This window comes from Lutjanus erythropterus, chromosome 5 (genome assembly GCF_056507025.1).
Source record: "Lutjanus erythropterus isolate fLutEry1 chromosome 5, fLutEry1.hap2, whole genome shotgun sequence".
In the NCBI taxonomy this organism is placed as follows: domain Eukaryota; kingdom Metazoa; phylum Chordata; class Actinopteri; order Lutjaniformes; family Lutjanidae; genus Lutjanus; species Lutjanus erythropterus.
In genome coordinates this window covers 30,642,106-30,656,705 of record NC_139321.1, presented here as the reverse complement: position 1 = coordinate 30,656,705, position 14,600 = coordinate 30,642,106, and the positions used below count along the sequence as shown (strand labels likewise).

Genomic DNA, 14,600 nt, shown 5'->3' with positions numbered 1-14,600 from the left:
TGTAAATGGATTGTGATGTTACAGTATTCAAGTTTCTATCTGTGTCTGTTGTTCTTTTAGGACTCAACTTGGTGGAGAGTTATCCCTACGAGACAGTACACAGGGATTATGACTATGTCCGCTTGGCCTCTATTACAGCTGGCAAGTTCACTGACCTTCATTAACACTCACCTCATTTTATACCATTTTACCCTTTGAAGATGTTTTGTTCTTGCACAAATACACGACTCCACTGAATTTTCCCTGGAAGCATGCCCAAGGCAAGCAGAGGTCCCCTCTGTTCTCCAGACACACTTAGACAAGTATTACCATTCATCTGAACACAATTCCAGAATCTAAAATGATATCTGTGACTTCAAATTATTGGATGACAACCTTATTCATTTGCCAGACTCAGTTGAAATAACATAATCCATGACTGTCACTGAATACTAATCCAGGCATTGTTTCTTATAGCCTCAGGCTCATATAACAATGCAATCTCATAGAATTGATTAAAACAAGACCAAACTCTGAAAGCAGATTAAATATTGTGGATATAAAAATTACAAACCCAGTATTAAATAAACAACATGAACTAAATATGCACATCACGTGAGAGGTTTACTAAAGTTTATGCAAAACATTAGTTAAAGTAGGGCTGGGAAATGGCATATAAATGATAACTCAATATTTTTAGGCTATTCTGCATTATATATCTCAATATAGACATTTTCTTTAAAATAACATACTGTAAACTCTCAAGTAGCCCAAACATAAGATCTTAAAGAATAAGATGCACTGTTGTAGTTTAGATGACTAAACAGTATATAGTAGGTCTGGGTGATGGCGACAAAACCATATATCCCAATTAGAGTTGCAATGATTAATCGTCTAGTTGTCAACTTAAATTAATCGCCAACTATTTTCATAATCAATCGGGGAAAAAAAAGGAAAAAGGAGTCAAAATTCTCCAGCTTCTAAAACATGAACATGTTCTGGTTTCTTTATTCCTCTCTGACAGTAAACTGAATATCTCTCTGTTGTGGACAAAACAAAACATTTGAGGACATCACCTTGGCATCGGGAAACACTGATCAACATTTTTCACCATTTTCTGACACTTTATTGACCAAATAACAAATCGGAAAATAACTGAAAGAATAATCTACAATGAAAATGATCATTAGTCGCGGCCATAATTACAATATTCTTCACCTCAAAAACACCTCGATATCAATATTTATTTAATGATCAGCAATACTGTAGGGATGACTATTGGTGTTTTCACACAATGTTAACACAGTGGGACTTCTGATAAATATTCAACAGTAATGTGGATATAATAGTGGGTAATAATAGAACAGCTACAACAGTCTGTTGAATTTTAAAATTACATCAATTTACTGTAATGCAGCCTTTAAAAGAAGGAAAAGACAACACAAATCCAAAATCTAAAATGATATCAGCAAGAAGTTTGAATCCCGGTTGAGATATGACCTTTCTGTGTGGAGGTTCCATGTTCTGGTTCCTCCAGGTGTTCTGGTTTCCCCGACCATCAAAAGCTAGATGTTGGCCGGGTATAACATTGTGTCCAAAATCTTCTTGCCTGAAGTAAATTTTTACTTTGCCCCTGTACAAAATAGTTTTATTTATTAGCTGTTTTTAAATAACAACAAAGAATAAAGTTAATGGCCCTGTTAAATGTAAGGCTACAATGTCCATAAAATAACAGAAAATGGTGAAAAAAGGTCAACCCAGTTTTTCAAAGTCCAATGTCATATCTTTAAATGTCTCATTTTGTCAATATAATCCAAAGATATTCAGTTTAACATGATAATAAATTAAGAAAATTGTCAAATCTCCATGTTTGAGAAGCGGAAAACAGAATTTTGTGCCATTTTTGCATGAAAAAAAACCCCTAACATTTAATCAATTATCAAAATAGTTTAATAGTTAAACTTTTTTTACAACTTGCACAGTCAGGCAAGTGTGTTCCAAGATTTACTAGCCCAACACTGCATTTTACTTGCTCCGGGCAAGCAGGCAATCCTTATTGTTGAGCACTGTTAGGTCAATTCCCCAGTCAGTACCCATGACCAAGGTGCTAGCTTACAACTGGAGCTGTAATGTAAGTTTTAATCGGATGATTAAATGCACTCAATAAATTTGACTGTATAATTATAATTTAACAACATCAACCAACTCTGTGATGAAGAAAATCTCTCTCTGCTCTGTTTCACCACAAAAAACTCTCTGCATGTTGGACAGTGAGGTCTGTCCTCAGAGCTCATGGTGCAGCAGAGAGGCTGCTCTCCACTGCTCGAGACATTACATGAATAACACCACACACAGTCAAACACTTGCCTCCCTCTCATTGTTTTATTGTTATATAGGCAGGAAACTGTAGGATTCTTTCAAACTGATTCATTCATTAATTAATGCAGTTAACTTTTTTCAAAATAAAGCGGCTGCATACCATTTCATTGCCAGTTATGTAATGGGTGTTCTACCAACAACTCATTTTATATGGAAATGGATTAGTCTAGAACCCATCCAGGGGGTTCTACTGAGAACCCTGTTATATTCCAGTGGTTTCTATCTAGGACTCACCCAGGAGGTTCTACTGAGAGCCCTCTCACATTAGCAAATAAACCCTTGACAAGAGAGTTCTACAAGGATTTCAACAATCCTTGATAAACTCTTTCTTCCAAAAAGGGTTCTTTTGATCAAAGGGGTTCTTACTGTAACCTTTAGTCTTACAGAGAACCCTTGATGAAACCCTTTTTTCCAAAAAAAAAAAAGTTCTTCAACAAGCAAATGGTTCCAAGTACAATCTCAGTTCTCCAGGAAGAACCCTTTTGGAGCCTTTATTTCTATGAGTGTATCTGTCTCCTACTGAATTGCTAGTTACATGCTGCTGTGAGGAACTCAGTTAATAACACACTTGTCAGTAATGTTTATGGATGATTTTATCATCAGGACACAAAGAGACTGCAACATCAAATGCAAAATACAACAGCCCAAATAAGGGATGACTGGTGACACCAGCCGCAAGCACCATTGTTAAGAGGCTTTCAGATTGTCACATTGAAACCTCCAATCAGATTTTTAAGCTTTGATAAAAGCAAATTGTGATTGTTTGGGTATCTGCACTAGTTCACATAATACATGTGATTGAGCGCTTATAGTAACTTTGAAATAACAGATAGAGAACAGTCATAATAATGTAGTTCTGATATCTGAAATGTTCTTCTCAGAAAACAGATGTCTGCAATAACAGTCTCACTATTAAATATTAAAATGGCCACTTACACTTTTTAAGGATTTTTAGACCTCTTAAATTTAGTTTCGACTAGTACAATCAAAAGTGCAGATATCTTGAAATACAATTACAACTAGTAAGAATTTTATTGTGGATATCTTTAATTACTATGCAATTTTGACGAGGAATGCTGTTATAAATATCCTAAATATATAACAATATATCAAATACTGCCATATTGTAATAAAAAAATAAATGTCAAGAAGTCTAAAAAGTCTCAATACTGTACAGGACTGTGATGATATCTACTGTGACATTAAATGGTTAATTATTTTATTTTATTATTTCTATTTCATTTTTTAAAAAGGACTAATATTGGCTGCTGAATTCTTTTGTGCATACATAATTCACACAAACGTGCATTGCCAAAGGCAACTCAGAACATTTTTCAAGTTGTATTTTTCTTTGTTTTTTAATACCATGATAAATATCATATTGTGGACTTTTTATCATAGTATTATCATACCTTGAGTTTTGGGTTTCATTACATCCCTATGAATAACTACTCAGAAACTATAATTACAGATAGAAATGTAGTTCAATTACATTTTACATTGCCTTGCCACACAAAATGCAGTCTATACTTTTAAAAAAGAGCATACAGTAGGATAACAGCTGAGTCTGGTTGTGCAATATACCAGTTATTATGATCATCCTGATCACTAGGATGGAAAGGCATGAATCTGGTTCCTGTGCTAGCATTAAAAAACTGCCAAGAAGCCCACTTCTGTCCTGAGAAACTGTTCTCTTTCCATGACATTAGAAAACAGACTAGACTCCTAAAAGTCATTTTGTTATTCTGGGTGTCAGGAAATGAGCCTCCATTGTTTATTTACAGACACTTCCACCTTGAAGCTGAACTTAAATTCAAAACTACCTATCTCAGCTTTTGAACCTCTAACAAGGCAAGATTACACCTCAGCATGTTGAATAAATAAACAGAGGACAAACCACAGGTCACACGTTCTTATTCATATAAACCTTTTTGCTCTATTGCTATTATTTTTTCACTGATACCTGCGTTTGTCTTTGACCTTACTTCCCTCCACAGACTCGGATGTTGGCATGACAACTGTGAATCACTGCCTGGATGCAGCCAAGGCTTGCAACGTGGATGACTTGTGCCAGAAGCTCCGCACAGAATATGTCTCAGCTTGCATCAAACCCACCGCCAAGTCGGGCCTGTGCAACCGGCCTAAATGCAACAAGGCCCTGCGCAGGTTCTTTGACCGCGTCCCTGCTGACTACACGCACGAGCTGCTCTTCTGCCCCTGCACGGACACAGCATGCGCAGAGCGTCGAAGGCAGACAATTGTACCCAGTTGCTCTTATGAAAGCGTGGAAAAACCCAGCTGCATTACACAGATGAGGATTTGCAACGCTGACTATGTGTGCAGGTGGGAACGGAGAAATGAAGCTTTTAATTGCCTTCCATTTTTTTCAATGTCAGTCTTCCTGTAACAGATATTAAAGTGATTTCTCATGCAGCTATAGTCTCGTATGGATACAATAACATATTGCTATAATATGATGATAATCCCCCATTTGGTTTGCTTAATGATCCACCTCTTTTCTTGAGGTATACCAAATCAGCAAAGCCAATGTTTCATCACTCCAGGTTTTTTCAAGTATTCCTTGGATAAAGATTTTATATACACCATACATATTTGGGCCAGTGCTGTTCAGTATTGTGGCTCTTTGAAACTAAATAAACAGCCATTCAATCAACAAAATGGCCCGCTGTTTTACCCTAAAGCTTTCTACCACCATTGGTTAGAACACCCCAGAGAGCCTGTTGGAATAACACATTAAATATTTAGCACAGATAAAGAGCCAGATGGATCAGAGTTATCGCTCATTGCTATCTCTGGTCATGGCCATTATTTTTCACAGCCCCATTACACTCAGAGGGCTTTACTAATGATCCCAGGTCTGGGGGATGAAATATATTACTCCTTCTATCACTTTCACATTACAGTCCAATGCTTTCAGTCTTTACCACGGCCGACAATATTTCTTCATGTCAGAGGGGCAAACTCTTAATTAAATGACCAAGTAATACTAGAAAGAATTTACAAAAAATATCCAGGAAACTTTTTACATTAAAAAGGTTCTTAATACAACATTCAGCTTCATTAGATATCAGTAAACAACCATTTGCAATGTAAAGATATTGAAAGATACAAGATGTTTGTGTTTGCGAGTCTGTCTTCCCTGCGTCCATTTTCAACATGGCAGCCTGGTGAGTAACTTCATCATGTTACAGCTACACAGTCCTCTCCACTGGAAACAGCTGCATCCAGAAGGGAACCCCAGATTTGTTAAATGCTCACGAGATTTGTACGTTGTTTGTTTAGTGTGCATTTAGTACAAACTAAGTATGTTTAATAATGTCACAATGTTTTGTTTAAGATCTGAGTATGTTGGAGTAACATCATAATTTGGATTAAAATTATCACTCTCAGGAGATTGTTCACTGGTCTGTTCTAGAAACAAGAGCCAAAATGTTGGACGAAAATGTCTCATTTTACAACAAAACAGTCAATGTAAAAATGTAAATCATTTAATGTAACAGTATAAATATATTTCTGAAAACATTTTAAATGAGATGATGATGATTAATAAACACACAACCCCCACAATGGTCAAATGTCCACAGTGAACAAACAATGAGTACAAATTTTGCAAGAGTTCTCGTATTCCTTTCTAGACATTCCTTCCTGTCTCCTGAAACTACCGTCAAACTGTCAAACTAAACTGATAAAGTTACTCACCAGGCTGCTATTTTGATAACAGACACAGGGAAGACTGAGAGGGACTCACATGTACAAATACGCACACGCACTGGAAGGCATTACTCCAGTAAATGTTTACATAGCAAATAGTTGTTTGTTGACATCTAATGAGGCTGACTGTTGTGTTTAGCATGTTTAAACAGCGCAGATATCTATTATCGTCTTGCTAACCAGTGCCTGTTGTTTCTGTAGGTCTCGCCTGGCTCAGTTTCAGTACGATTGCGAACCCTCTGAAACGTCTGCCAACGGCTGCAAGCAAGGGAACTATGGAGCCTGTCTCCTCGCCTACACAGGCCTCATCGGTAGGTGCACACCTGAGAGGTAACACACAGGCAGAGAGGAAACACATAAAGGAGAAGGACGCATGAAATGAGCAGGTGGAGGAGGGAAAACACCGTATGTGGAAGAAGATATGTGCTATATGCTGTGTTAGGGAAGGAAAGAAAAAACTGCAACGACAAGGAGGCAGGATTGAGTGAAAGCTAGCTGGAGGGTAAATTAATAAATACAGAACAGGTTAAGAGTGAGTGGGAGAATAAAATGAAACTTCTAATCCTGAAACCAAAAGACTAAAGTTCAACATGGCTTAAGATACAAAAGCATACAAATCTCTCATTAGAGAAAAAAACACAGGCTCCTTACACAATGTGTTTTATAACGGTCTGTAAAAGAAAAAGAACAGCTACTTCTTTTCCACGCGCTGGAGAGAGGACCTAATGCATTTCAAGAACCTCAAATGGTGCCCCTCAGCACAAACACACACTTGGCATTTTCATTCCTGTCTTGTATTTATGAAAGCACTTGAAATCCCACCTCCATAGCGAAGAAAAAACACAGCCAGAGAAAAAAAAAAGCCTCAATGCCAAAGACTCCTGTGACCCAAAAAAGAGAAAATTTGAGTATTCCTCTGTATCTCTATTATATCAGAGGAGTCACAGCCAGTCTAACAACAACACTAGAATATTATCATCCCTGTGCATCAGGTTGGTGTGTAGGAAATGCAAGGCCCATTAATGTTTCAGATAATAAAGCACTATGGATGCAGTGTAACAACTCAAAGGAGAATGAATATTTAATACTGATTGAGCCCTGTGTGTGGTCTCTCTGCAGGAAGTACAATAACTCCCAACTATGTCGACAACTCCACGTCCAGCGTGGCTCCATGGTGCTCCTGCTCAGCCAGCGGGAGCCGGAGAGACGAGTGCGATAACTTCCTGGGTTACTTCACCGACAACATTTGTCTCCGTGAGTGTCACTTTGTCCACAGTGTGTTTGAATGTACTGACCCAGGTTTGCAGGGTAGGGGTTGTGTTTGTATTGAGAGAGGGGCATTAGGGGGTAAAACATTTGACTGCTGTTTTAGTGTCCTGGTGAACTTGTGTCATGCAGTTTTAAGGGAGAGAGATGATCCGTTTGTTTTTTCTCCTCTTTCTATCTATGTTGGGTTTTTTCCAGGATACATTTAGGTCGGTTGCTGGTCATGACTCTCTCTACAGGAAAACTAGGCCAACAGCAGTGACATACTACATTTTTCAAAATGTGCTGTAAAATTACAGTTTCAGTTTAGCTTCAAGGACAAAATCGACATCATCAGACTGCAACAATAAATGGCTTATCTAAGATCAGAACAGCACAAATTTATTATCTGATAGTTTTCTCATATCATAGAACTGTATTATAACCATTATACTTTCCAATTTCAGCATTCAAATACAAGTTATATGTGTACACCCAAGGTTATTATAGTTAAAACTAAACTAAAATCTAAAATAAGGCACATGTAACACATTGACATACAATGACATTGATTGTGATACCATAATATAAAGCCCATGATATGATATTTATGACAATATTTTAAAAAATGAGAACTTGAAAAAATGTCCTTTGTACATGTCAAAATGTGACGTACAGTTTATTTTGTTTATATAAAATTTGTTTTTCCTTTAAACTCTGTTTTTCCATTTTATTTTTAACTAAACCAGCCTGAGCCAGAGCTTCTGCTGTCCCTCTTTAATAAAATAAAAGTAGCCAGCCATGACTTAAGCAGGTGGAAAAAAATGGCATAAATTGTCCTCAGCAGTAAATGTTTGAATTATGTGTGAAGAATGGTGGAACAAAACAATGCAGCAATAAAAAAAAAAAAAATTAACAATGTAATGTGGTAGATATCGTCACAGGCTGGTACGATATTGAGCCATTTTTTTATTGCAATAGTGGATATATTGTTACATCATTAATGTCAACACAATAAGCATGAGGAGTTTATTGAGACTGGGATGTCTTCATGATTATGACTCAACTGCCTCACAAAGTATTGTGTTTATATAGTATATACCTCTTAAATCTTGCCCCTGACAAATTACATATTTATATTTCATTAAAAACTAAAATCAATACTGAGACTAATATTAAACATTTCTAACAGTAAAAAGAGAAATGGAAAGAGTAAACCCACTCTGGAACCTAAGTGAAACTTAACTGAATTGAAAACAAATAAAAAAAACGAAATAAAAGTAAAAACTAATGAAAAACACAAAACTAACTTCACATAAAAACTGGAGACAGGGGAAACAGCCAGTCTGGCTCTGTCAAAAAATAAAAAAAATCCACCAACCAGCACCTCTTAAGCTCCCTGAATAACATAATATATCTCACAAATTTAATGTGTCAAAAATGTAAAAAAGTATAAGATGTGGTTTTTGAAGTGTTAGGTAACTATTTCTTGGCTTGAAGCAGTAAAAAAATGTCAAACCATTCCTTTAAGATCTTGAGCAGCTTTTTGTGTTCACGCTGCACAGGTGACATCAGATCCTCTAACACTGAGATGGAGAAGTAACCATATACACACTTTTAGTCTCACACAAACTGTGTTACTTCAAGTTCAAAGAACTGTTACATAAACACATCAGGTGCTTGTTTGAGTTGCTATGACGTCCTATAATTTCATACCACTGTTGGTTCATTACTAAATAAAATACAAAAATGGTGTTCCCTTATCAGAATAATTTACACTCATGACCTGCGACTGGGGACATACAAACAGACTTGATATGAAAACAAAGTAAATAAATTCTACTAATTGAAGAAAGTGATAGGTCTGAGCTGCAGGGATTCAGTGAGACAGATGTTTCCCAGCATGCCCCAACAGCAGCAGAGCAATGTATTTAAATCAGGGATACTGCGCTTTATGTAGATTCAACAGTATGTCTCCCATTTACTCACTCACTTCATTTTCTTAAGTTATTAATCATCCCCTTCATGCTGTTTCCTTGGTAATTCTGCCGGGGTGTTAAGAAAGTCACTTCTAAGTGAATTATAACTAAGCGGGCCCTGTGATTGAATCTCTTCCAAATACCTGATGTTCTTTTTTTCACAATTGATGGAACAAAGTTAGAGAGCTAACTGAAGAACATTTTCCTCAGGAAAATGTTGATTTTTTTTTTTTTTTACATTAATTCCTTTGTCCTCTTCACCATTAGACTGCATGGGTAATTTTATAAACATTCCTTCGTACTTAGGGTCTTTAGTACGTTTCACTGAGGTATATGGTATTTGCCTAAAACTCGTTCCCACAGCTGGGAAACAACACAAGCAGGAGCTCCACTTCAGTCGTGACAAGAAACAGCATTTATTCACTGACAAACTCAAACCTAAATTGTGAATTTACAGCGCTGTCTCTGTACATATTCTGCCAAAATGACAACTTCACTGCTCATCTTTTGCTCTGCTCAGCAGTCATTCACTGTAGCTCTGTCACCAGACAGTTATTAGTCTGCCCCTTGCCCACTGTAACACTATTGCTCTGTCTCACTCTCTTTCTATGCTGAGGTTTTCTCTCTCACTCAGATATCGAAATTTGGCACTCACTGATTTAATGTGAATTTGTACTCAGTAGTACCTATGAAATTCGGTTGTTACCCTTAAAAATACTGTGCTCGGTACCCAGCCCTAAATGCTAGTGAGGTGGCTAAATGCTAATATCAACTTAGTAGGTATAAAGTTTACCATGCACACATTTGTTAATTTAGTTCATTTTCACGAATCAGTGCCAATGTTCTTCAGATAAAATAAAATCTGAATAAAACTACTAAGCATGTTATCAATGCTTACCGGTAAATTACACCAGACATGGCACATCTGTTCCACGGTTCTGATCCATCTTCCACATGGCTGCAGCACCCACCAGCTGCATTTCAGAAGCATTTTAGCAACGGAGCATTTTGCTCACTTGACTGTGTTTACTTGCTCAGATTTTGTTGATTAGGTCCTCTTCCCTTGCTCTTTGTGCTTCTACCATGGATAAGCAGACCACATGTTTCTTTTCTGTCTGCCTTTATGATCGTGAGCCTGCACTGGGTCCTTTACTTTGAAAACTAACCAGATTCTCCGTGCCTTTTCTGTGTCTGACTTCCTGCCCGTTCAATCTACTGTGTTAATTGACACGGCATCCATCAAATATAGACTCAGCGCGCCTGGTGGAACTACAAGCATTGTCTAGAAAGACCATGGATGACTCCGACTGCCACACCGTGGCTTTAACGCAGCACAGCCGTGCCTAGTGGACATTGTGGGTTAGTTGGACAATAGACACTACAGTTATAAACTAAATGTCCATAATGTTAACAGCAATAGTCACAGCACAGAGTTGCAAGACACAGAGTTCACATGAACCTTAAAAGGGGAGTTGTCATAACCTGATTGCACAGGCAGCCCTGCAAGGTTGAAAAAGGTTTTATTATTATTATTCTCTTTTTTTTCAGCCCAAACACAGTCACATACATCTCTGTCTTCTCTGTCCTCTCACCGAGGGTGGGCACACAGCTCGCACGTGTATGTGTGCATCCACACCGATAGCGATGCTGCCCCATCTTTCTACAGTGATTTTGTTTAAGAGTTTTGAAAAGAACACTTGTAACCAGAAAGCAGTGTGATTTTTTTCCCCCCACGGTCAGAGGGAGAGGCAGAGAGACCTCGAACCCACCCACCCGAGCACATGTCAGGGAAACACTTCTGAACATTAACATTATTTTACAACTCATCTGTGGACATCAGCGACAGTTAGTAGTTTAGTTAGTTAGTATGGGGGATGCTTGACAGACCTGGCAACTCAAAATTTAATGAACCAACCTTCTAAGCATTAATTTTGTTCAAGGTAAGGGGAAGAGGGGAAGTTCTAACGTTAAAGATCAAAGTAAGTGCTCTAATGGTACAGCTACTGAGCATCATCAACACGTTTTCAAAGTGGGAGGCAGGCCTTCCCTCGTGGGCTCCAAACAGTGAATGTAATTGGAAAAAAAATATTACATTAGTTATCAAAAGGAGATCACAGAGAATAGTCTAAATGTGTGCGATTTGGTTAAAGAGTCTGTTCAAAGGTTCAGTGTTGGGGGATTTTACTGTTTTTCCCACTTTCACAGAAACAGACCTTTTTTTATGTATTTGGTCTGATCTGAAGTTATGTCAAACAGCAATATTAGGCTATGTTGGCTCAATTGTTGAGTGTCTATGGGATCATATAACATAATCATGATCCCATAGACCATAGCCCATAGTCGTTGGAAATTTCCTTACTTTGGCAGTAGTTTTTCTTGATGGCATGATGGATGAAATGTCAGAGGATTGCTGAAGCCATAACAAACCATCCTACGCCAATGTCTGAACTAAATTTCACCCTATCCATCCAAACCTTGTTGAGACATTTCACTCAAAACCGAAACTGTCAAACGTCAGAACAAAATTTTATGGCAAGCTATCCAATACTAGAGATGCACCGATTTCAATTTTCTTGACCGATCAAGGCCAGGTCTGACCTGCCAATTCTGATTTTGGCCGATTACGATTTTCAATCTTTCTAAGAACTATAATTGACAGCATTTACAAACATTTTTGCAACTTTTCTTACTACTTCTTACTACTATTTACTACTATTAAATATTCATTAAATACTATTTTACATTTTCTCCAAAGTCATCCAGGTTACTGCCAGGCCTTATTATAGTTTTATATTAAGATTATGAATAGGGGGAATGCGATCTTGCAAGATCATGGAATATCGTGGGATTTTGCAGGACACAATCGCACATGATCACATGTGGAAGCAGATGTAAACAAAGTGATGCAGTGCAACAGTTTACCGCAGTAAAACTTTGCTGTGAGAAAACCAGACGCAGAAGTTAAACTAGTCTGGATGTGGAAATGTTTGAGGAGACACATCAACGCAGGTTGTTTATTCTTCAGCCAGAACAGGATGTGAGATTTTAACTGTCCCTCTGTGAACAGCAGTCTGCTGCTGGCTAATATTAGTCTGAAGAGCTACAAAGTTTATGGCTGTTCTGCGACATTGTCAGCTGCTCTGTCTCGTTGTAGACTGTCTGTCTTCTCTTTATCCTGGTCTTGGAATCTGTTGCTAACACCAAATTCATGCAAACATGTGAGTGTGTGCAGCTGTCATCAGCGCTGTGGTGGGTGTGATATCACAGTCAGTTTGTCTGCTGTGTGCATGACGAGACCATCATGCAGAACACGTGTGTGACAATGACAGGCACAGAATTGGATATGTGATGCCGACCGTCCGGTCACCGTCGGGGCTGGTCACGCTGAAAATCAGCCAGTTCCGGTCTCTGGCCGGTCGATCGGTATATCTCTAACAAATACTTTTGCAATATTTCAGTCTGGTTCAAAGGGATGACTAACAGACAAACACTGCCAACCACAGAGCCACTGATAGCATGACTAGAAATACAACAAGGGAGTTGCAGGCATAATTGAATATAATGGAGTGAAATAAACAGGAGGTAACATGTTCCCAGTTCTGTAAAGCATTTAAATGTGATGTGATCCAAATACTTAGCTCATAGAGGAAATGTTCTGAAACCAGAATGGTAGGGGAAGCTGCAACGATGAGACTATAGATGGCAGAAAATCAAACACAGCTAAAAGCAACATATAAGGACCATATAGAGAAATTCAACCACAATATGTTCAACAATGCATGTCAGACAGAATGGATTACAGTATGAATGGTGTTGATTATGAATGATTAAGGAGGCGATCTGAGCAATTTAGATTATCTATACATGATATTAGATAAATAGTGTAAATAATAACGTGAATAAAAGGGGAGCACATAAGATAATTTCATATGGGTGTCTTATAACGTATTATCTTCTGTTCTTTTGCTGTGTTTCCTCATGCTAATTCTCCCCCAACACCTTTACCTTTCACTTATAACCTCTGCTCTGGTGTGTGAATAATTAATGGTCCTTATTACTGACCTCAGCGAGTACATATCTATAATTGAACCTGTACACACACAATGAGTATCTTTGCTGTGTGTGTGTGTGGCGAGGTGAATCTCTGGCCAGTCTTTCCTCGGGCCCCCTGCCTAGAAAAGATACAGAGAGAGGTCTCAGAGTTGTTTGGCCAGTGCAAATGGTCTATGAGTTAATGAGGTCGATGTGGAGAGGCAGGTGCAGTTTGGATACTTGAAGAGAATACTGAGTATTTCTGTTTTCTTTTTTTTTTTTTTTTTTTTGCTCTCTCTCTCTTGCCTCTGCTGACCACATCCAAGTGAGCTCTGGCTCTGCGAAAGCTCTCATTGCAAAATTCACAATTCAGAACTGGAGGCTTCTGCTGTGATTGAATTCGACTTAAGTGAAACATGATGAGAACATGTCAAGACGATGTCGCTGAAGTCTGATGTGAAGGATTTTTTGTGTGTGTGCTGTGTGTTTCAGAGAATGCTCTCATGACGTTTGGAAGTGAACCAGAGCAGCACCCAACTCTAAGCCAGTCCAGTACACTCAGCCCCGGCCACAGCAGTAGAGAAAACAGGAGCACCACTTCTTCACAAGAAACCATAGAACCTACGAGGAACATTCTGGAAACAATAATACCAACACAGGTACGCAGTCATACATCCAGCAGAGAACTATCTCTGACACTATAAGCAAACATATCTCAAAGCCATTTTTAATTATCAAGACCTCTTTATTTAGAATTTTATTTAATGATTGTTAGTAAGAATGAACCAACACTGATATCAGCACTGGGTATTAATGCTGCACAATTAATCGCTATTGCAGTGAAACAGCAGTATGGTCAAGTGCACTATCCAAATTGCAGGACCACATCCAAATCACCATTTTTTTGAAAAAAGGAAAATGTGTCAGAGAACAGCATTATAATGAGGAAATGTAGTAATGAATAGATGACATGGCCTAAAAATCTTGTTCTCCAGATAAAGAAAACATGTTTGTTTGGTGCAGACCTCAATAAATATCACCATCATGATGTTAATAGTTTTTTGTTTTTCAGATGAAAATGAAAATGAAACAATGTGAATGTTTGTTTTTTGTTTTTTTACCAAATCACGCAGACCTACTGGGTATCAGTCCAACACTGTGCTAATGTACTCATATGCATACTCATAAAACCACTCTGATACCACCACAACTGACACCACGTCACTAGAAGCAGCCGCTTCAACACAAGCATTT

General features: G+C 38.0%; 1 protein-coding gene across 1 annotated transcript in view; it reads left to right on the top strand.

The window, feature by feature from the left end:
* Nucleotides 1-14,600, top strand: part of gfra4b (GDNF family receptor alpha 4b) — a 79,532-nt gene that overhangs the window by 60,333 nt on the left and 4,599 nt on the right. The window contains exons 3-7 of the mRNA XM_084719583.1: nt 61-141; nt 4,356-4,701; nt 6,292-6,401; nt 7,210-7,344; nt 13,839-14,005. Of these exons, the coding sequence (XP_084575709.1) occupies nt 61-141; nt 4,356-4,701; nt 6,292-6,401; nt 7,210-7,344; nt 13,839-14,005 (839 nt within the window). The remainder of the gene's footprint in view (nt 1-60; nt 142-4,355; nt 4,702-6,291; nt 6,402-7,209; nt 7,345-13,838; nt 14,006-14,600) is intronic.